The sequence below is a fragment of the Pelodiscus sinensis genome, chromosome 2, assembly GCF_049634645.1.
Source record: "Pelodiscus sinensis isolate JC-2024 chromosome 2, ASM4963464v1, whole genome shotgun sequence".
In the NCBI taxonomy this organism is placed as follows: Eukaryota; Metazoa; Chordata; order Testudines; family Trionychidae; genus Pelodiscus; species Pelodiscus sinensis.
In genome coordinates, this window is record NC_134712.1 from 241,399,960 (window position 1) to 241,423,624 (window position 23,665).

Consider the following 23,665-nt stretch of genomic DNA (forward strand, 5'->3'; position numbering starts at 1 on the left):
AAATTAGGTAACATAGTGGTTGTAAGTATTACTAAAACTTTCCCTTGAGTGATGGCAGGTTATTAGAGTCCCCCATGCACTGGGCAGCGCCAGCCCTATGGCCTCACTCCTGGTGCCATAGAGTGCATCCCAGAGCCAGGCCAGCTCCTGAGGTGCAAGGAAGACACCCAGTTACCCAGCCTCGCATGTGCCAAGACTAAGCCTAGCACCCCCTGGCTTGGCAGCACAGAGCACTGGCACCCTCTGGTCTGGAAGCTCAGAGCCCAGCAAAAAAACCCAAAACACTGGGGAAGATTTGTGAGACAGTAACACTGAAGGAAGTAAAGACTGAAACAGCTCTCAGCCAGATGGCGCCAAATCATTTCAAGAATCCTCATTGGTCACTGCTGCATGTCAATCTTCGTTGGAAAGGAAGTATCCATCAATTCCAGATTGTGGAGTTAGGAGTAAAATTACTTTGGTTATTTCAAAAACTTCTTTAATGCTTTTTGTTGAAATGTACAGTAATTATCAGAATAACTTGTAATTAGTCTATGATTTTCTCAGATTTGTGATTTTGGTGGTTGATATTCCCAGAAAGTGTAAGCACCTCAGAAAGGAAGGTTGGTTGTAACTGAACAAAACCTTATGGTTGTTTTTTCAAACGTTTATAGCTGAACATTTGACTTAATACAGCTTTGAAACTTTGATAGGCAGAAGAAAAAATGCTGCTTTTAACCATTTTAATGTAAATGAAACAAGCACAGAAACAGTTTCCTTACCTTATTAAATTTGTTTTTAATCTTTCCCTTTATTTTTAGTAGTTTAACACAATACTGTACTGTATTTGCTTTTTGTTATTGTTTTGTTTTTTGTCTCTGCTGCTACCCAATTGCATACTTGATTCCAAATGAGATGTATAGTTGACTGGTCACTTCATAACACTGGTGTTCATAATTATGAGGTTCTATTTATAGTTACAAACCAGTGGTTCTTGACTTACAGGTCTTTATAGCTCTGAAAGGAGGCCTCTTCTGATGTCTGTGTCAATTGTTGGACAATGTATCCCATGTTGATGCGGCAGTTACTTTGGAGAGGAGAAATGGCAATTTGGAAAAGAAAACATCAGAGACACTCAGGCAGAGGGACTAAACCCATATTTGTACCAATAAACATCTCAAGTAAATAAAAATGTCTGCTTTGATGCAGCTTTCAGGAAGTTACTCTAATGGAGGATATTCTATGCATGCTACTTCATAATAAGCTTGTTGTATTCATTGTGTATTTGAAAGGTTTAATTGTTTGTGGTTATTCAATAGCAAAGTCTCTGTAGCAAAGTCTCTATATAGGTTGAATGTCACTGTTAAAAACATCTTGAGCGCTGGATGTGTCCTCCTGTTACCATATGTTTGTGCATCTATCATCAGCCAGATTTTGAAAACTAGATCTGCCCAGTTCCCTATGTAGATTTTTGCATTCTTAACTTGAACATGCACAAATACTTGATGTACTTGCAATTATGTGTACTTCACTTTGAAAATATGAACTAACAATATGTTATTTTATATGTCCTGTTGAATCTATTAAAACTTGCCATTGCTTTGAATAAATAAAGTTATTTCAGTATTTTGAATTAATACCCCCAAATGTGTAGTAAAGTTATTTAGCTATATCTAAGGCATTATCAAAGCTGGCATGCTCTTAAGGTAGATCACTCCCAAAAGTATGCATATGCTTTCAATGTTTGGAGTAACTGTCTTTAGAAACACAATGTAAGACACAGCCCATCAGTTGCTTTTGTAATTTTATTTGTTAGCTTCACGCGCTGAATGAAAAGCAGTTGATTTGTGTGGCTTTTGTCATAACCAAATTTAGGAACATCTTAGTCATACCCCTCCATTTGAGACAAATTAACAATGACAAACTATAAATTAATTACTACTGTTGATTCTTTTACATGATGTTGTTGGTCTCTATGTATTTGTTATTCATAAAGTACATTTTAGTGTTTAGCTAAAATCAACTCTGAGTTTTTGCTTTTTCCACAATGTGGGTTAATTCTTTGGAGAAATGTGTGTAGTCCCAAAAGACTGCCATAGGAACATGACCTTTGGTACCTGTCAGTGTAGTAAAGAGGCAGTCTTTCCTGACAGCTGTGGTGATAATCCTCTTTGTCTCTGCTAAGTGATAGCTGATAAGTCTGTATAGAATTAGTTTGTAATGTTTATTTATCAACAGATCCCATTTCTCCACATGGCTAAATTAGTTAGTAGAAACTCATTGGGGAAGGCCAGTTTAACTCAGAATGTTTATATTTAAATGAAAGTTTGTAGTTACTCTAATTTGGTTTGCCTTACATATGTAGGTAGATATATTGTCCGCTAGGAAATAGGCCTAAAACTTGCATATTTTTAAAAGGGCAAAATCCATACTGAAATATAAGAATTCCTAAAATATCTTTTGCAAACTGGAAATATGTAAGGACTGTGAGCTTTACCATGTGCTTGTTTTCAAATGAGTGAAATAAGGAAGAGCAGCTAGTTAATTTCTTGCAACCAGGTTTTTTGGGCAATGTGGTCCTAATCTTGAGCTGTGCTAAAGCTTGCTGAGCAGCAGATCATAAAGGTAGCTTGAAGCCCACTTTTTCCCTTCCTGACCATCTCTTGAACAGTTGGCTGCTCTGTAATTTAGAGCTCTCCTGAACCTTCTCTAAACTATGCCATCTTGTAACAGTCCCCTAGAAACTGTTATACTAGAGGAAACCACAACCACACATTTAAGGCAGGTTTCAGATCTCATTGTGCTGCCTTTGGGGATCAAAGGAACTGGCCCTTAGATTCTTTGATATCCATATAATGCTGTTATGGAGGGCATGTACTTATCTGTCAGTGCCCATAGATGAAATGTAGCTCATGCGGGTGATTTGAGATCTGGTCTCAGCACATTGCCAGAGACTAGCCATGTTCACATGGAGGATGTCTCACAACTGTTAACAGATAAGAATGCATTCAAGCACAGTCCTACTCAGAAAGGTGACTGTTTAAAAATGACACCGTTGCACTTCTCTGAGCTTGCCTATATTGAGAAAACTGATTCTCAGAAGTACATTCAGCTGGGCCTGAAGAGTACCCACCTCAGCCTCAGTGCTTGGTCTTAAAGCATCCTCTGGGATTCACATTGCTGAGGAACACAAGTCAAGACTGTGTATTACTATAGAAAATCAGAAAATAGACCTAATTACTGGCATGATTACCTCCTGCTCTTCTCAGCAGTGCAATTCAGCTGGGCCATATCAGCTGTTGATCTGTCAGTCACAATGGCTTAGGACTTTGTTTAGCAAAGGTCCTTAGTTTTGCTGTACTGAGGTGTTTTCCCATCAGTTCCTAGTTGAGAAGCTCAAGTAACCCTGTGCTAGACTGCAGAAGCTATACAGCAAGGCCCCAGTTCAGCAAAATACTTTGGTACCCTTAAATCTGACTGAAGTCAATGAGTTGACTCACCTATTTCAATTTCAGCACTAGCTGTGCTATTTTGATGAATCAGAGTCCACACAGTCATCAGCTAGGAGAGGCACAACAAGAGAATTAGAACTGTTTTAATGTTGCCCGCTCTTCTGGCTGGAAAGCTTATGTTTTTATATGGCTACAATCAAGCAAATGAGCACTTTGAAATCCCTTTGCCTTTCCTTTACTCATGAAATGGGTTCACAACATTTTTTGAAATTTGTGTGTAATAGTTCTGGTTGTAAGATTAGTGCCAAGGATGCTTTTTGCTCCAGAAATTCGTAGTAGAAATAAGGGGGCAGGCTCTCATGTTTTAGATAGGGTGTCCTTCTGCAGTAACGGAAATGTTTTGCTGAGGAAAAAGAATATACTGGATTGCAACCTGTGCAGCTTGGAACAGATAAAAGAGCACCTTGCCTGGTGATCCATTCTCCCTGCTTCCGCACCAGCTAGTTTTGTCACCTGACACAGGTCTTTGACCATCCATAAGTACATTCAGTGGCAGAGTGCCCCACGGTGTGCTGCCTTCTACCTCTCCTGAGCTGAGCAAGCCAAGCTGGATAGATGAATGGGGTCATGAGCCAAATGTCCTGCAGTTAACCATTATTTCCTGTGAATAAAGAACGGGTAAGGTTGAGTAGAATGTCAGCAAACCTTTCATCCTCCCTCCTTTCAGCTGTCTGTGTTCTTACCCACAAGCCATACGAAGTGTTCTGGCTTGTTTGTCAGATATGTGGCCAGCTGGTTCCTTTGCATAATCAGTGTGCTTCAGGAAGACCTGGTGTATTGGCTCCATATCTGTGGAGATAATTCCTGATATGATATAGGTGACCATTCAGCTCCATGTTTTCCACAAGGAGTTGCAAATGGTACCTGGGTACATTCCACATCCCCAAACTCTATCATGTGGGGTATATTCTCTGCCCCCTATGATGAAGGGGTGTCGTACAAATTAGTTTACTCCTAATGCTCACTTTCTTCCTGAACACAAACCTGACAGATGCCCATAGTAATTCCAACAACCAGTGTCTTTAATTTAAAAATCTTTGGTTCTAGAGAGAGATTTTGGGTGTTTAGTGTTCAGTCCTTGGTCATACTCCTCAAAATCACATTATTGTAGGCCCTTCCAGGGACCATCTGAAATGTTTCTGACACAAGGAAATTGAAAGTTGGCAATATCTTGAAAGAATCGTTTGCATGATGCTAGGGATCTGATTCACCTAGGTCTTGTCTGTACATCACTTTTACTAAGCATGTGCTTTTTAAACCAATTTGGTTAAATCTGTGCAAAACACAGTGTGGACTCTCTTAATCTGGTTTAAACCTACAGCATCAATTTATCTTAATTCGGTAAGGAATTGATAAACTGATATACATCTGGTTAAAATTAAATTGAGTGTCCTCATTGTGTTTTACATCAGTTCAACTAAAGCAATATAAAAGCCAGTTTAAAGATGGCACTTTGAATATGGACAAGGCCTAATTTTCAGTTTTATCCTGGAGTGTCTCCATTGACTCTTCATTTATATGGAGGAGAATCAAGGACCTGTATTTCTGAAGTGAGAATATGGGGCAGGGGTAGTTGTTTTTTGCACTTCTAGAAAGGAAATCTAAGAAGCATATACACTTTCAGCTGATTAGAAAATTTTATTCACTGTAATGTGTAAACCTAGTTGAAATTTCCTTCGGGATTTCCCTTTATTTACATAGTTTCCGGCGTTGGAGTCATGAATCCATTGTCTGTACAGATGCTGTTTCTTTAAAATAATTCCATTAATAGAATATCAAAATAGACACTTCCCCACTTTTGACGTCTTGCTCTTTTATTCAGAAGATTGGGCAACATCATCCCTCTCCACACAAATGTGCATGAAAATGGAAGAGTTATTTGGAAAATCCATTACACAATTTACAAAGTATTAATTCCTTGGAGAGAAAATCTTAGTGGCTATTCAGAGAGAGGAGCACATTTGGAGTATGCAGAGTTTGAGGGGGATAGACAGGAAACCCTAGTACTAATTCCATGGACCTCAAGGGTATTCCTGTTAAAGGCTGGCCCTCTGAGTTCTTGGGCTCCTGCTTCTTACTGGCGGCACTGCTCACTCAGAATCATTAGTGGCCTGATTGTGACAGTATAGTTACATTGTCTGCATGGATAGAAGCCACGTACAGAACCAAAATTAGTTTCCCAGTTTGCCAAGGAAATGAACAGTATTCAATCTCTGCTTTTAGTCAGACACACCCAAAATCATTTGCAGTCTCAATCATGTGGTGTTCATCAAAGGGGTTTTCAGGAAAGCTGAAAGAGGAGCATCAATGGCATATGAACTCTTCTTCACCTATTTCCTGGCATATGTGGGTGTGATAGATTCCTTCCGTACCATGCGAAAGGGATTAATATGACCCATTGCTGATAACAGTTGAACACCTTGCTTTCAGCTAAGAGAATGATTTTATGTATACTAAGAAGATTTATCCTGAATATGTTCTGTAAGGGGCTTGTCAGAGACTAGTAGAAATACTGAATAGGTAACATCCCCTCTGATATTTAAAGAACACTAATGCTTTACATATATACATGATTTCTGTAGGCTGCTCTGGATTTCTTTTAAAGAAGTTGTTAAATTTTAAAGAGAAAATGAAAGTGGGAGTGTGAATAAGAACACAAGAATGGTTATACAAAGGTCCATCTAGCCCAATATCCTGTCTTCCCACAGCGGCCAATGTCAGGTGCTCCAGAGGGAACAGGTAATAATCAAGTGATCCCTCTCCTGTCACCCATTCCCAGCCCTGGCAAACAGAAGCTAGGGACACCATCCCTAGCCCATTCTATAAAGTTTGCATTTTGATAGGCTGGTGTGCCCTGATTTCCTGTTTGTTAGTTCAGCCACTTTGGGCAGTTTTTGCATGTCCACTAGAGATGGTAAGCAATTGGTTAATGGTTCAGAGCAAACCTTAGGAAAACGAGCAAATTGTATTTCAGCTAAAGAAGGGATGTTTAGGAGGTAATCCTTTTTTCTATATGATTTGTATTAGTCAAAGTAACTACCACTTGCCACTGCTGGTTTTTAAGTGACCAGATTACAGAAGCAACTGCCATTAGAGAGGCTTATATTTATATCAGCTATATAAGTGGGGATGGTAAGTTTATCATATCACTCACATAGTGTTGCTTTAAAAAAAAAGTAGGTTGGGGTTGGTTTTTTGTAGTTTTTTTGGTATTACAGATCTTTTACCCTTTAGGAACTTAGACTTTATGACACAGACCAGTAAATCTACACATATTCCAGAAGACACAGAGTCCAGATGCTGCATGAGTCGTTGAATCATAAAAGTCCTCTCTTGCATTTGTGTGTGCATTGAAATGGTACTGTATTTGGTGCGATAATATTTTTGTATGGGTGGAATTTCAGTTTCCATTATGTTTCTGCTTTTACATAGTGTGCGACTAGTGACCATTTTTAAATATTTAAAAAGATTCCAGACCCATACTACTCTTTAAATACCATAGTAAAGTGAAGTATTATTATTATTATAATATTATTATGATGTTATAGATAACAGTTAAGCAGTAATTTTTTCTGGCAGTAGTTAAAGTGTGAATAGCCTGCATGAGACTAGAGATTAGACAGATTTTGAATTCTGGCATTAACTAAAATAGTTTAAGGTTTGGTGTTGGTCTTAAATGAAAAGTAATACAACTGTTGAGTTTGTGACTTGCTGTGGAATACCATAGTGTGAATTTCTTCCTTTGTAAGAGAGTTCTTAATTCCAGATATTAAAATGCTGGAGAATCTTACTGAAAGTGAAGTTACGCTGATTAGTTACACTACAAAGGCTAATGTATGTACATCTGCTTGGATCACGTCTTTTAATAGTAATAATAATGGCTAACTTTGTTCAAGGAATACTTCACTTAAAGTCATCTATACAAACATAACTGACAACACAGCTCAGAACTGCTTTTTATTTTTAATTTATTTTTAAGTAAACAATATTCCAACTGTCTGATTAACAGAGTGACTTCCTCTCATATTACCTGAGTGTCACCTTTTTTCTTATTAACATGAACTCTCCTGATTTTAAAGCAGAGTTTGTTATGAATAGAAGCTGGAAAGATAAATTCTTATACTGTACTTTCTTTTAAATGTTCTGTAATACAATAAAGTTTCTTTTATTGATTAAGCCCAGATGGTCTGCTCATGTAGCAAACAGATATTTTTACAAATCTTTATTATGCCTCATTAGAATTCACTCCTTTAGATGATTTCTAATTATATTGTCTAATAAAAACTAAACCTTAGAAGCTATTTGCATATTATATGAAGAAATCTCATACAACAAACTCACAGCGGATTCAATTAACATAATAGCTAATTATATATCCCATCAGCCTTTAGAGTTGCTCAGTATTCATGTTTCTCCTGTTTTAGCCTAGAGCAAAGGAGGTTTGAATTTTCACTTCTAAATATTGACTTTTAAGTAATATAAAAAATGATCTGAACACTTTTTTGTGGATTAAATGATAGTGATTAAACTACATGAAACATTTTAAAATACGTGTTAAAAATTATTTGAAACAATTTACAGTAAAACATAAAGCTTTGCATATGATCAGTTCTGGTTCTCTTTTTTTAAAAAATATAACCAAATATGTACAGTTTTATTGAAAAATACTTGATTGTTTTTGAGAATGCATATATAATGCAGTTACATCTTTTATATCTCTTATAACATAATGCAATAGTATTCTTGGCTGGCTGTGGTTATCTATCAAAAAAGAAATTAACTATGAGATTAACAGAGACATAGTAATGAACTGGCATATGAACATCCTGTAACTGACCGTTATTAAGGTATTGCCAAAGTAGTCTGTAATTAATTCTCTAGCTGTGTTTTGAAATTGGCTGGTATATTCTGGGAAACAAAAATAAACAGCAAAAATGTCAGTGAACTTTAAACACAAATTAAAGGGTATCTTTTATTATTTTTAAACATTTCAAATAATATGGAAAATCAAAAGATTATGAAATGATTAGCAAAAAGAAACATTTAGACAGTGTTTTATTTGAAAAATTAAAACAATTAATGCATCAAGATGCACATCAAATGTAATGACTAATTTGCTGAGCATCATATTTATATTTTTACAAAAAATAGCAGATAAAGCTTGGCGCAGAGTAAAATGGCTTTGTCCCATTACAATGATGGCTGTCTTTTCATTCATATTTTAATGAGGTTAGTATCTCTGAGACAGCTTTTTCTGGGAGGAGGCCCATGTCTCCGGTACGATTACAATGGGAGTTGCTTTATTGACAAGTACTATTCAAAATCTTCACAGTATGGAAAGAAAGGCTTTAGTTTTCCACCACTTATCCAAATACTTATTGCTCTGATTATTAAAACACTTTTAAAAGAGCAGTCAACTTTTGGGGGTCAGGTATAACTCTAAGTGTATCTCAATAAAATCTTTTATTTTTTTTTACATTCAAGTTGTGTTTGCTTTTCATAAAAGCTTACTATCCAAAAGCTAATAAGTAAACCACAGAAATAAACAGATATGTATATAAATCATGTATAAGGGTTTTCCATCTACATGCACACTCCTTTCAATATAGTTTACAGGGACTGAGTGTCTGACTCCAGACAAGCTAATAGTTTTGTGAAAAATAAAGTTATTTAAAGGTCACATGTTAAGTATAATTGTTGATTAATTTGACAAGACAATTTCAAATGTAACCATTTTAGAGCAAAGTTCTTGTATTTATGGTTTTATTAATATATCTTATGAACATACTAATTCCCAAATGATTTTCCTAAATATAATAATACAACATACTGAAATACAAAGAGAAGTTAAGCAAATGCAGTTCATATGTTGGCTTCTGAGAACATTAAGGGAAATAAGAGAAAAAAATTGTATATCAATATATTAATTGAAAAAGTCCTTCTGTAAGTGTTAACCTCCGTACACAAAGTATCCAGGAAATTTTGTCCATCGCTGCGGTTACATGAATTACAAAGTTTGATTTTTGTTAAGTATGTTTTAGAAGCATTTCCTAATGTATAGGTGTTTTGTTTTCAGCATATAATAATAGCTTAATTCTCTATGTTCTTATATAGTACTTGCCACTCATGATGTATACTTTTGCTAAACCATCATTATCTTTTGTGATTGCATTGGGAGATATTGACAGGTAGGGAATGGGATAGAGTGTTAGTATGTGAGTGAATTCTTGAACAATAGTTGGAGTAAATAGATCTATTTTTTAGAACTGAAAATACAGTCTTGCTTATATTATCAAAACACTGCAGACATCTTTTTATCTCCAAATAAATATAGTTATCATGTTAATTAAAAATTCCCTTTGCTAGTGATCTGGTTTGATAAATTGTCATGGACATAAGTTTAGAGGTGTGTGTTTATGACTTATAGTATAACTTATTGCTACTGAAAGCACATTGGGTCAGATACTGCTTGATATAACCTAGACCTTAGTGGAAATTACACCAGGAAAGAAATTGGTTTGTTGTGTTGAATCTTTGTCCTTTTTCATGAAGATTTGTAAAAGTTCTATTTTATTTGCAAATTCAGATGCTGTAGGTGGTTTTTTGGGTTTTTTTTTTTTTGTGCATATTAACTATTTGGAAGAGTCAGTCAGACATATCCATGTGCCATGTTGTCTTGTTAGTCTCAACTTCTAATGGGTAGAGAAAAAACACTTGAGGTTGGAATACATAATTTAAATAGTCTTTCTGGAACCATGTTGTGCTGCCATTAGCTTTCTTTGCTTTCTGATATACATTTGCTTTTAAAATGTTAATATCATAATTAACAAAATTGTTTTCATAGCAAAGTGCAACTAACCACAATCTTACTGTAAAATAGGATACATATCTCTATAAATATTATTTTAAACTAAAAACTGACTTTTTAATAAAAAATTCAGTGTTTGCATCATACCCTTTTTACTTTTTCCAGGTTTCATGAAAAGTAGATTCCACATACAGAATGAGGTTGAGGGCGGGAGAGTTTCATAATGGGACCTAGTTTAAGAAGAAGAAAAACCTTTAGGCTTTAATTTTAATTCTCTTTGCCTTTATTTATCTGATCTGTGGCCAGATGGTGGTGAAGCAAGGAAACCCTTTGTGTAAATGAAGCACACATGTGAAAGTGCTTCTGTAATGTAATCATTGAGACCGGAAGGGTTCATACTGTGTCTGAAAAGACACAATAGAGACTGGATATATCAACATTGCAGAAATCGAGTTCATTTGTGATTCAGCCCCTTTGACTATGGTTGTCATGAAAACTTCCTACTTTGATCAGCAGAGGGTGGAGAGAAAAATCTTCTAAAGGTCCAAGGATGCAGCACTGTTGTTTACTGTGCACTTGGCTTCAGTTCACGCCCCCTTCCGGAAGAAGCAACAGAGATAGGAGCATCTTGCACCTTGACCTGTCTAGACGGGAGAGAAGTTTTTTGTCCCCGTTACCAGGGGCGAGGGGTGCTCTTTGACCCTTGGAGCACTAGCTGGTGAGACTCTCACTAAGTATGTAGGTAGTGTCTAAATGTTTCTGCTGAATTCTTGCTTAATTCTGAAGGAAAGGGAATGGACAAAGACATGGACCAGCTGTTCGAAAATAAAGCTGAAATAGTAGAACCTGGGAGAAGTTAAATTTTGTAAGCTATTATTTTCTTCACAAAACCCCTGGGAGGTATTAAACAGCTGCATCTGAGCTGACGAACAGCAACTAAGACAGACCAAGTGAAAGCAAAAGACTTTCTAGAACTCTACTTCAACTAAAGAAACAAAGTGACTTAAGAAATCTTTCATGGTTATGTTGATAACATATCAACTGTAGTCTACGGTCTCCTTATTTGTTGCTTGGTATTTGTCTTTTTGAATGACAATATGTTTACAAATTAAAATATGATAACGGCATTCTAGAATTGGTTCAGTGTAAAAGCGATGTTTTATGCAAGATTAAATGTTTAATTTTTCAGTGTCACTTTAGCTTTCGCTGACATTTTTAATTCTGTATGTCATATAATCTGGGTCAACAATTATGTACATTAAGAGATGTGCACTGATTCTTTTTCTCTGTCTATGACACATCTATCTATAGAAGTACAATTTCCTAAAGATATTTTGGTAATACGTATAATAAGAAAATTCAATTTTCCTCCCCCAATAGGTTCCTTTAGTAAAGTCAGAGACCTACTTAACGGAAATATTGGAAAATATATGTGATAGAATGAATGACTACCAACTGCAAGTGGATCCTCAAACCCAGAAAAGAACATTCAAGAGATTTGCTCCTAGGAAAGATGAGAAAATCTATGCAGATTTTAAAAAATTCCATTTTTATTCTGATGCTTACAAACCTTTGAAATTTGCGGTAAGCTAACATAGCAAATTCGTAACTTTGTATGTTAAAGTATTATTAATGTATATCCATTACTGTATGATAAATGTAGCTTCAATTACTAAACTCGGGGCATACAGTAAATTGTTTTAATAATAATATGTTCGAACATGCTCTGTATTTGCTTGTCGTAGTATCGTGTTATGTGTTTTTAAACAATAACGTGGTTTGCAATGTTATTTAGGAACTATCTAGAGCTATTTATTGCTGCGTGCATATGAATAAAGCATTTACAGATGGCATTTTAGTTGCAAGAGTTACCCATGGATTATACTGTGTGTTCTCAGTTTACATGTTACAAATTTCCCAAACTGGAACAATTCAAATTATGTTTTACTTTGGGAATTTTTTGTAAGTGGTTAAATGCAAATCAGTGTTACTAAGGAATTATCTTTTTAATTTCTATGTAGGAAATAGTGAATTATAGTGTTGGGTAAAAATCAAAATTAATACTACTGTAGTTTTAATATTTATAGTTGGATTAGAGGAGGAGGGGTGTCAACTTTTCTTTAGGCCTTGTTGAATGGAGAAAAATTTCTGTAAGCTAATTCAAGAATGCTGTTGATAGGCCGAGATAAACAACTGTTTAGGTGCCACTTTCATCATATAATTTTGTTTTGTTTGTGTACTGAGTATCTTTATAGTCTCAGGAAACATACACTATAGAACAAATTGTATCGAGCAGGGACATGCTGGATATGATTCCACATGTGTTCAGTTCACCACAAAAGCAATGTTGTGAGGCTATTAAATCGGTGAAATAAAGCGAGCATGCACATTTAGTGACTTGGATTTTCACTGAGAAGTAAAAGTAGTGCTGAGTTTCAAAGATTGCTGTGAAAGATTGACTTAAAACAGCTTAGATTGTTGTAGTGTTGCAATGGCTCATTCTAGAACTAATATTTAGAGAAATTCACAAGATGTTACATTGTGTAGTGTAGTTATGACTTCTTTATTTAAATCAGCGTTTTCCTTAGTGTATTTTTTTAATTGCAATCCATTTCATGGGGCTTCCACCCTTGTTTAATTATTAAACCATAGTCTGGGCTTTTGGGAAGGTACTTTAAGTTCTTTTTAATATGTGCTCAGGAATGCCAAAAGATAACTGTAGATAATACAGCACTTCTGAGCAAAACCTCTCTTTAGACACACTCCACCAAGACTCTGCCTCAGCAGCAGTGCTGAACCCTGTTCAAACCTTTAGAAATCCATTTTCTATAAGTGAAGTCAAATTACTGATAGTCTATAACATTGAAAAGAGACCATTTGATACTGTCAATTCTGTTATCTATAGTGAACCTAAAGATGCATTAGTTTGATCAGACCCCATTATTTATCTGCATGTTGTGAATATTGGTGTATTAACATGAAATGGATTATTATCTAATTTAAATGGTATGCGACTATTCCATGAATATAGTGACTGATATTAAAAGGCGTTGTTTCAAAAGCAAGTAAAATGTAATTTGAAATTATACCTTATCCTAATTAGTGTATTTTTTTTAAAAAAAGACAACCACGCTGAGCATATAGTTAAATCTTAAGGAAATACTTTGCTTTGTAATTTTTCTGAAAATTACCAATCTATTATTTGTTTATACATAACAGGAAGTGCAAACCAAAATAAGGTTCCCCTTTCCACTGTATTACTTTACAGTTCTGATTTAGCGATCTTGTTTATTTCTTTGCTGAAGAGATACTCTGTGTGTGTGTGTGTGTGTGTGTGTGTGTGTGTGTGTGTGTATATAATATATATGTTCCTCTTTTATTCTTACAGTGTGAAAGTATCATAGAAGAGTATGAAGATGAAATTTTCTCACTTATCGCCCAAGAGTCAGACTATCTAGTTGACAAGCTGTGCAGTGAAAAATCAGGTACTGTGTCTGATGTAACATGTGCTCTCTCTACAGCATTTTTTTCTCCCTTCCCCCACCCTTAAACCTAGTGTACTGCTTTGGGTGCAACAAACCACTTTGGAGAAGAAGCGTTAGCTGAATAAGCAACAGCACAACATAACTTTTAAAAAATGGTTCTTTAAAAAGGAAGATTTCAACATCTGTTTTTAATCTTTTTTATACATTTTTAACAGAATATTTTCAGCATTCCACGTCTAATGCAGTGTGTTTTTCTCCTGGTGTTACACGATCAGCACTTTTTTAGTCTGTGTATTTGTTTTGCCTTCCCAAAGCAAGGAATGAAAATAACCTCTTGCAATAAAGGAGATGCATGGGTTTTTTTAAAGTTTAGTTGTTTATTGATCATAGCTCATGTTACAAGCTAGAATTAACATGTAGCTTAAAAATGTTGGGCCTTCAGTTTGTGAACAGAACTCTTCGTTGACATCAGTGGGGAGTTCTGCTTAAAACTTTAAAATTGTTATGCTTTCAGTGTATGTTAGAGTAATACATTGGCATTTCTATGTCAAATATATTCCTCTCAAAATTGTAATACTACTTTGAATTTTGAAACTAGGAAAAATACCTTGATAAATGAGTTAGTTTATTATGAAAAAGCATACATTTTACTATTTGTTGGTCATGTTTTCAATGGGATTTTATGTAATCATTTTTAAAACCAAGAAGTACATAGTTGAATGGATTTAGTATGGTAAAATTATAATGTGGTTGGACCATCCCTTTTGTATGTGATTTCTATAGAGAAAAGTGATAGAATATGTATGGAAATATTGATCTCAGAATCAAAGCTTGTAATATGAGTATGTGTTTTTAAGGTTCAAAGTATTTAATATTTAGCACATACAATAAAAATGCTAGAAGTTGATTTGATAGATGTTCATAGGAATAAGTAAATGTAATTTGTTCAAGTTAGTGTGTATTTTAACATAGACTGAAAAAGCTTGATCTAGGGGATGGAAAAATCCATTATTATAAAGTTTGAAGTTCTTTTTATCACCTATGCAGACAAATAATTTAAAAGAACTGTCCAACAATGTTTCAGTTTAAAAAAAAATAATTTATGCTGTAATTGTAGAACTATATTTGGTCTCAATAATTAGTAGATGAAGAGATTAGCACAAATAATTTTCAAAGCACCACAGCTCCTTCAAAATGCATAGTCTTGCTTTTGCTGTTGTGCTTTTTAAAGAAAAAGGCAATCCAGAGGTAATAAGCAAAGATAAAGACAGGACAATGCAGAAAAACAATAAGGAATATGTTTTTGTAAACAAATGATTAAGTTGGGTAGCTTTCTTCACCTTGCTGGTTATTGTCACAATTGCTGGTAAACCTGGTGTAAAACAACTTGCAGTTTTGTACACTTTAGATAGAGGCCCAACTTACACAGAAAAGATTTATGCTAAAGACTAAACTATTAAAATGCCTTTTATCATTAACAAGATGGCCTAATTTTGGGGGGAACACAGTCATTTTGTTGGGCTTAAACTCAACTATATGACCATATTTTCTACCCACATTAGTTCAACATTGTAACTTTAATAAAACAATTCCCTAATTTACAGTGGAAAAGATTCTCATTGTTATGTGTGGCTCTTACGCACACAAGCATCCCCATTGAAGTAGGTGACTGCTTACATGAGTTGGGAGAGCAAGGCTTGGCCTTGCGTGACAGAAGAAATATCAAAAATTCTTTTCAGAATGGGAAAAAGTTGAGTACTCTTTCCTCTTCCGGGCACCTGGCACAAATATGGTGCCATTTAATAAACAAAACAATTCAAGAAGGTGCAAAAACCGTAGTCATGCTAAAAAGAGACCCTCTCTAACACTGAAGAAATGCAGAGGGAAATAAATTAATCTGCCATTCTTTGCATAATCTGCCTTTTCAAGGAAAGAAGTCATTATGTTAAAGGAAAAAGATAATAGATTACTCATAAAACTTTTTTTAAAAAGCGACTATGCACAATTTTTAAAATGAATTAATATAATAAACCATGAAATAGGATAACAATACATTTATTAAACCAGTGAAATTTAGTGAAAGCACACAAACAATCTTGCTGCTAGCTGCTGGTGCAGGAAAATTGTGGTACCTGAGTTGCAAGAAAATGTCTGTCTATATTTTTCATGGAATTTGGCATTACATTCTCGAGAATATGGAAACTGCAATTCTCTGAAAATCATTGTGCAAAAATGTGTTCCAAGTAGAAAACATTTATATGTAACTTAAAGAGGAGTATAACTGATAAGGATTAATAGTAATTCATAATATTTTATCTATCTTACAATAGTATACTTCATAGACATGTTAAATTAAAGCAGTATTATAGACTTATGTTCTTACTGTCAACATTTGGTGCTTTGCAAAAATTATCATACCAGAGTGGCCAACATAGACCCAATTTTATATAAAGTTTTGCTATGGGCAAATAGCTGATTTTGCTGCCATGCATTTAATCTTTAAAGGAAAATCCAAATAGCCATTGATTAAGTCTCCATAATGTTAATTTGTTGAAAGTAAGGGATGTAAATGTAACTTACATGTGTGGCCTATAACAAATGTCCTGTTATCAGTGTAATCAAATATATCCCTTCTAATCCATGGTAGGGTAAAATATTAAAGGGCACAATATCATCTGAATGCATAAATATGACGTTAATGGAAACCATGTACACACTGAGAAGAAATTACCAACTAGACATGTTTAGTATTTATTTTTTTAGTTGCACCTCTATTCTTGACGTTACATATATGTTCATAATACTCTGGTGTTTCTCATTTGATTAAATCATGGAAAAACTTCAGTGATGTGCTTTAGAATGATCAAACTGTTTGATATTTGTAATCGTAGATCAGTTTTCTGTCACATGTACTCTTTGATCACACAAAAACCCTCTATTCTACCCTTTCCATAGACAAGCTATCAAAAATTCTGAAACATGCCTTTAGATGTTCTACAATTTTTCACAGGCCTAAAAGTCTAGGAGTTAGTTCTCAAACATACTACTTTTTTTATCAAACTACAAACAGGAAGTTCAAATTTCCAATTTGACCAGTAAAATTATAAAGTGAGACTGATATATTCTGAATTTTAAAACGTTGTCCAAAATTTTTCATTTCCCTCCCCAATTGTAATTGTGGAACATATCAGTGCTTTCTAATTCAAATTTTGTAATGAATTATGATAAAATGCATTTAGACCAATAAGAAGTAGGAAAGCAGCCAACAGTGGATTATAGTAATTTGTAGTCTTGTGTCATTTGTTTTATCAGTGGAAAACAATACAATCACTAGCAGAGAACGCTATAATTAAAGTAACAGCGAGACTTCTATTACAATCCTTTTTTTATGTGTTCATAACTCTGCAAAATTATTCTTTTTGGCTGAAATTTTCCAATCTTGGTCTCATCCCAAAGGTGATTTTTAATTATTAATTTACTTTTTATGAAATTTTGAGCAGATTCTATTCACCCATTTTCTTCTGCAATTGTATTACTCAAATACTTGTGATATGCAAGTTGACACATTCTAGGTTGCTAGTCCTCACTGAGAACTAATCTCTAAGATAGTTTGCCAAAGCTAAAAAATATAGCAATTATATAAATTTAAAATGCTTGTTTTATGTATGCATGGTATATTACATTTCCACTAGATTAAGTATTATGATACTGTCTATGGGGTTAGGTTTAAGGCACAAACATTGGTTATATAGATGTGATCTTGTCTTGGAATTTCACTGTGGAACTTTATTTTTTCATTGATTTAATTTAGTTTAATTTTTTTGGACCATGCAGCTATGGCATGATCGAAAAAGACCATGTGTTTTAGGCTTTTTTTTTTTTTGGCAATGGAATCTGTTAGTGCCGACTTCAGTAAGACTTTATAGGGATTGAAAGGTGCATGCTGGTAGGTCTCATTACAGAATTGGGGCCATAATCTCCTTTTACTTTTTAAAAATAGTTCAGTAATAAAACCCCACCCCATATTTTAATTTAACCTTAAGGTTAAAATTAAACACTCTGAAGTCAGGCAATACACAAATTAAATTTCATATTAACCTGAACACTTCACATTGGGTAATGGTGAATACTTTCTACTACTACTAATGTTGCTGTATGTAACTTTAGGACATAATATTCCCAGTTCTGCTCTCAGAGTTCCATGCATAACTCCAGTCAACTTCAGTGAGTATTTGGAAATGTGTGAAGAATGGATTGAAACCCGTGTGGGAAATGTGCTTACATTAAGGTCACTGAGGAAACGTTGGGCGTTTCCTGAGTTTGAAGTGTTTAAATATGTATTTCAGTAAAATATGCATGTATTTTGGTGAGGTGATAATTAAGGAAGCTGTATTGCATAGCTCAGAATGGGATAACTGTTGAATTAAAATGAACACTACAGATTATTTCATAGCATTTAAAACATTTTGGAAAGATATCATATCATATGAGTTTGCATAGATCTTATTCATACCATATACCAGAATTGTTGGCCTCTAAAATATTTTAATTTAACATATCTGAAAACAAGGGGCAGAGACCAGTATTATTTTACTATTATTTTTAAAAGATTTGTTTGCTCTGTGTTAAAGAGAAGTGGATATCGATGCGGTATCAAAGACTCAATATTATATTTCAAGCATTCACTTGCCGTTGTTTATTATTTATTCAAAAAGTATGTGATTTTAACAAAATGTAATCATTTAAAACATTAGTAATGATATGTAACTTTTTCCCCTCAGGTCTTTGTGAAGAATCTGCTACTCATGCTGAACTATAGCATCGATAAACTATTAATTTTACAAAGTGGAGTAAGATGAAAACCACAAAAAAAATCTTCCTGTGAAATCAAATACTGATTCTCTGCCTTTTTTATTCCCTGTATTATCTTTTATTTTGTTACCTTTATATTTTTTGATGTGCATGAGTTCCTGTTTGTTTAAATTTTGGATGTTTTCATATTAAAATATTTAAACTGAAGTTTGGGCCATGCAGTTTAAATAAGGATCTTAGATTTAACATGTAATTTAACCATTGACCATTTCTATGCGTAAAACAATGCACATCTTAAGATATTCGTGCTAGGTGTGTTTTGATAAAGCCAATGTCTGGTTGTAAAAAAAAGTATTGTGTGAGAAAAATTATGACTCTTATTTAACTAAAACAAGTATTTAAATACAATTTAAGTACACCTATTATTGTTCCTGTGTATTTGTCCTTTGTTTTAACAAATGGTTGATTTCTGTGTACTTCCAAATATACATGAGCAAAATCTTACTATAAAATAGTTTCGAGTACTTGTTAGCTTTCTAATCTCTATGGATGAAAGTGAGATTCTTTCCAAATATTTATCCTTTCCTTTATAAATTATGTAAGTTAATGAAACATACCTGATTTCTTTAAAACAAGCCATTCTCTTAAAATTTCCAACTCTAAGTTTCAGAACTTAATGTATAATAAAAGTTGAACAAACACTGAAAAATTTAATCTGGTGACAAAGCACTGCTGATGCATGCTGTAAATGTTCAAAAAGTCTGCAATCAAAAGATATTAAAAAGTAGTCTTATTTAAAACTAATAATTTAATGTAATGACATTCAGATTTTAAACAAGCTTTTCAAATACAGAAACATGAAAATACCTTTAATATACTCTATATAAGTAAAATGCATCTACTCATTTACTTTTAATGCAAGAGTTATTAACTAACACAAAGTTTTTCTTTATAGTTCTCAATATTTTATAATAAAATTGTCTAGTACAGTAGCTATGGGATATATTAAAAATCTAGCTATCAAAATCTTTGTTAACAGTCTGAAAAATTCTGCTTAAAGTTATTTGTCTTTGATTATTAAAAATACATGAGTGCTTTCTGCAGTCATTTTATACACAGAACACCAATAGTTGTAAATTGGAATTTAGTGTGTGGAATATTTCCCATAGGATGCCAGATGAGACTATTTGGTTAGGTCTCAAATATCCTGTGAAAATATTATTTTGAAAGACTGAACAACTTTGTTGTGTTTTTGAAATTTCCAGGATAGCTCATCCAAAACATTAAGAAGGTTCAGTAAAATGTTCAGAGGAAAAGAAATGGGGGTAGCCTAAAAAGAGTTCTTAAAAATGTATGTAACTATAGTTGCAATTTGACTACCACGTAAAGGATATAAGATGGCTTACAGCATTATGCAAACAAATCATTCATAGTGACTAAAAAATATAAGTATTAGCATCTGTGAAAGTTTCTTTTAAGCTTATTTACAAACATTTAAACATACAAAATGGAGTATTTATAAGCCAGGCACAAATTCTCAAATGGCGTAAATTGGCCTAGCTCCATAAAGTTATGCTGATTTACATCAGCTGAATATCTAACCCCATACGTTTATCACACAAGGATGTTTTATATGACTTAATGTTCTTTAAAAGTATTCTACTTTTTAAAAAATATGGAATATTTTGCCATCTCCTGTTGGCAGCTCAGTTTTATAGAATAGATTAGCAAGACTTACTGTTTGAATACAACAAAGCAATTGTACTCTATAAAAGGAAAACATCTGCCATAGTTAAAAAACATTTCTCATTTTTCAATAATATAGTTTAACTGTAAACTGGCATGTATATATTAATATTCCACCAAGAGCAAAAACAGTTACATTGTTATATTTCTATTGAATTATTCAATAAAAGTGCAAAACTGGTTAACTTTTTACCAAGTGGAGGACCTCGGTTTTGATATAAAACTGATTTGCTTAGCGAAAACTCTGAATACAAACCATAAACAGGTTTCCAGTTAGTTTCCTTTAGACACATAGAGTAGGCTGCCTATCCATATATGAGTATAAAATTAAATTTAAAGGGTCAGATTCCTCCCTTGCTTATGCTCCATGCAATCCTATTGATTTTTTTGAGCAGATGGTAAAGGCACAATTTGGATCAGAATGTATTTTTAAAAGAAATGTATTAATATAATAAAGAGACATACAATCCATGTGAAGTCTCATATATTTAAAAAAATAGAAGAAGTTTCAAATAGTACCTTTTAGCTGCACTTTCAGTCTGAGGGATTTGACAATCACAGGGTCCTTTCTCTTAAATTAATTTAATTAATTAAGAATCTATTTCTCCCTCTATTACTGTGTGAAAGACCCATCCAAACAACAAAGGAAACTAATTATATAGGGGAAGCAAACCAACCAATTATTTAAAAAAAACCCAACTGATTATTTAAAAAAAAAAAAGTAAAATACCTGACGTAAAAAAACAGGGAGGCAAAGTGGAGGAATAGAAGAAATATTTTCTTCACATCTTTCTCAGTTACATTAATCATAGATTGTAATACTAGTTATGCCCCTTTAAAATGTTGATGCTGCAATATACTTTCTTTACTAAGTGCTGAACATCTTTTGTAATAATGCTGTCTATTTACGGATCTGAATAAAATTCCGACTACCTGTCTGGGGTGCTTTACTGTCCATCAATGGCCATATGCCATCTTTGATCCTTGCATACAACCACTGAGGTCAGTGCATGTAGAAGATAGGATCCGTATATGGCCCTTCAATATTAACTGTTATATTTTAAAGACTCTTTTTGCCCTTTTGCATTCTGTTTGCATATGTCACAGTGAAAATAATATGGAGAGCCTTTTATATTGAGATGTCAGTATGTTGGCTACAAAATGTAGGCCAGATTCACCACCATATTGCTCCAGTTTTACACCAGCATAACTGCATTGAAATCAGTCCAGTTACTCTATTGTAAAACTGGAGTAACACAATAGTGGATCACACCCAAAATCAACTGTGAACATCTTGGTAAATTTCAGCTTATGTTAGTACTGTTTTGTTACTGCAATTACTATATACTGGGAAATGTACTTAATCTTTGAGGCTCTCTCTAAAGCATCTTAATTTATTGTTCATCGAGAAATGTTGAACCATGCATTTTATCTTTTATAAATTAGCAGATTATGCAAAAGACATCCTGGGTGTAGTTGGGATCCCATATATCTAGGTAATTTATATTTCACTGCCCTCCATGATATGTGAGTGTCAAGTGAAATATTGCTGCTTAGTTAATGGTTAGCTGATAAAAAGTAATCCACTGTTACAAATAGAAAGTTTGGTTTACTGTTCTGATAGCTTCCTACTTTTCCAATACATGAATATTCACTCAAAACACAGAGAAAATGGAATCAGGATACATTACTTTTTAAAACCATATTCCACCCTAATTTATACCAGTTTACAGTAATGAAATCAGTGAGTTATTCAAGTATGACTACAATGCAAAATCTGACCTCTCATTAGTTCAACAAAAATATAGAGATTGTTTGGAAGAATTCAAGGCCAGTTTGTCAGCTAGTGGAACTTTGGGAAATTCTACTGACTTCAAGTGGATTTATGTCCATTTGATCCTACTGGAATCCCTCCCCCCCCACACACACGTTTTTTGTTGCAATGACAGTGACACCATTAAAATGATACATTTACTTTTTAATGGTTTATTTCATTCTCCTTGTCAAGTCTACCAAGCAAAGAACAAATTTGCTGTGACAGATTTTAGTTTTACTCTTTGCTAGGAATGAGCTGAAGCCACTACATTCATTTCACTTAGGAATGGAAAATGGAATTGAACCAAGGTCCCAAATGGGAAAGATCAATACTTTATTTACTAAAGATAAGCCCTAAAAATAAGGTTGTTCAATAAGAAGTCATATTTTCTATTCCTATTTTTCTCTATGGTCTGACATTTGTTTACACATATGATAGCTTCATCAAAATACTGTTTTAGAAAATGCTTATTAGTCTGCAGTATTTTGGTATTTTATTGACATTAGTAATTATGTCAAAATATTCTGAGCAAAATATTAACTTGTATGGTATTCCTTACACATATTAAGTTTATCATAAATTAGGGCATCAAAATCTAAATTTAATTAAATACTAGTAATGGCTCTTACATAGTGAACTGTGTGAAATGCTCTGCAATTATATTATACACATTCATATGCAGCATATTTTGATATGGTAGCTAAGTAGATAATTAGTATTAAGATTATTCAGTTGTGAGATAGCTTAAGCTATGTTAGTCTCTAATAACTACTCTGACATTTATATGGTGCTGTTGAAGGTAAACCAAGATATACTTCAAGTAAGATTACTTGAATTACAGGTGGCCTCTGTTCAGAATTGTAGCTTTCACCTGCAGGAGGAAGGGGTGGAATAAGAGACAATATTTTCCCAAGAATTTAGAAAAGGGCATGAGAGGAAAAATTATCAAATTAGCTTAGTATGTTCTTCTATTGTGAGCAAAGGGTAAATTTTAAAAATAATGTACACCCTAAAGTGTCTAATCCAGGATGTTGTGAGCTCATACAAAAGATGTGGGGGTGGAGAGGCTTTCAGAAAGGAAATAGCATGGGGGTTAGAAGACGAATGCAAGATGGAGTTGCTAGGTTTAATGGCTTTCACGGACCCAAGTGTCTGAACAGTGTTGTAGGATCACATTCTGCTGTAAAAATGTTGATTAACAGCAGAATTGTGCATAATGCAACATAGGCTAATACAGTGACTTTGTTGAGGAGCATCTCTAGAAGGCTTTGTGTTTGAAAAAAACAATTCATAAAGCTTTAAACTGACTGAAAAGCTTTTGAAAACAAGGACATCTTCATGTCTTTAAACATATTTACAGAATTATCTGATCTAATTGCACTTAGCAATGAATTCCATAGCCTTCAGGAACAATTGATGAAGAGTCTGGTAACTGCCGGCTCCAATCTACTTTGGGGAATGTTAATAAAAGGGTACCTAAGGAATCTTAGGTGTGTGCTGTGGAGTA

At 33.9% G+C, this 23,665-nt stretch overlaps 1 protein-coding gene across 3 annotated transcripts in view; it reads left to right on the plus strand.

Moving 5' to 3' along the window:
* Positions 1 to 19,018, plus strand: part of CNPY1 (canopy FGF signaling regulator 1) — an 85,955-nt gene extending 66,937 nt beyond the window's left edge. For 2 of the 3 annotated variants that reach the window (XM_075922765.1, XM_075922764.1), the window contains exons 4-7: positions 11,680 to 11,883; positions 13,688 to 13,784; positions 17,952 to 18,008; positions 18,566 to 19,018. In XM_075922765.1, the coding sequence (XP_075778880.1) occupies positions 11,680 to 11,883; positions 13,688 to 13,784; positions 17,952 to 18,008; positions 18,566 to 18,603 (396 nt within the window). In that variant the 3' untranslated portion in view covers positions 18,604 to 19,018. The remainder of the gene's footprint in view (positions 1 to 11,679; positions 11,884 to 13,687; positions 13,785 to 17,951; positions 18,009 to 18,565) is intronic. The other variant, XM_006129330.4, reaches the window with a different exon arrangement.
* Positions 19,019 to 23,665: the final 4,647 nt, after the last annotated feature.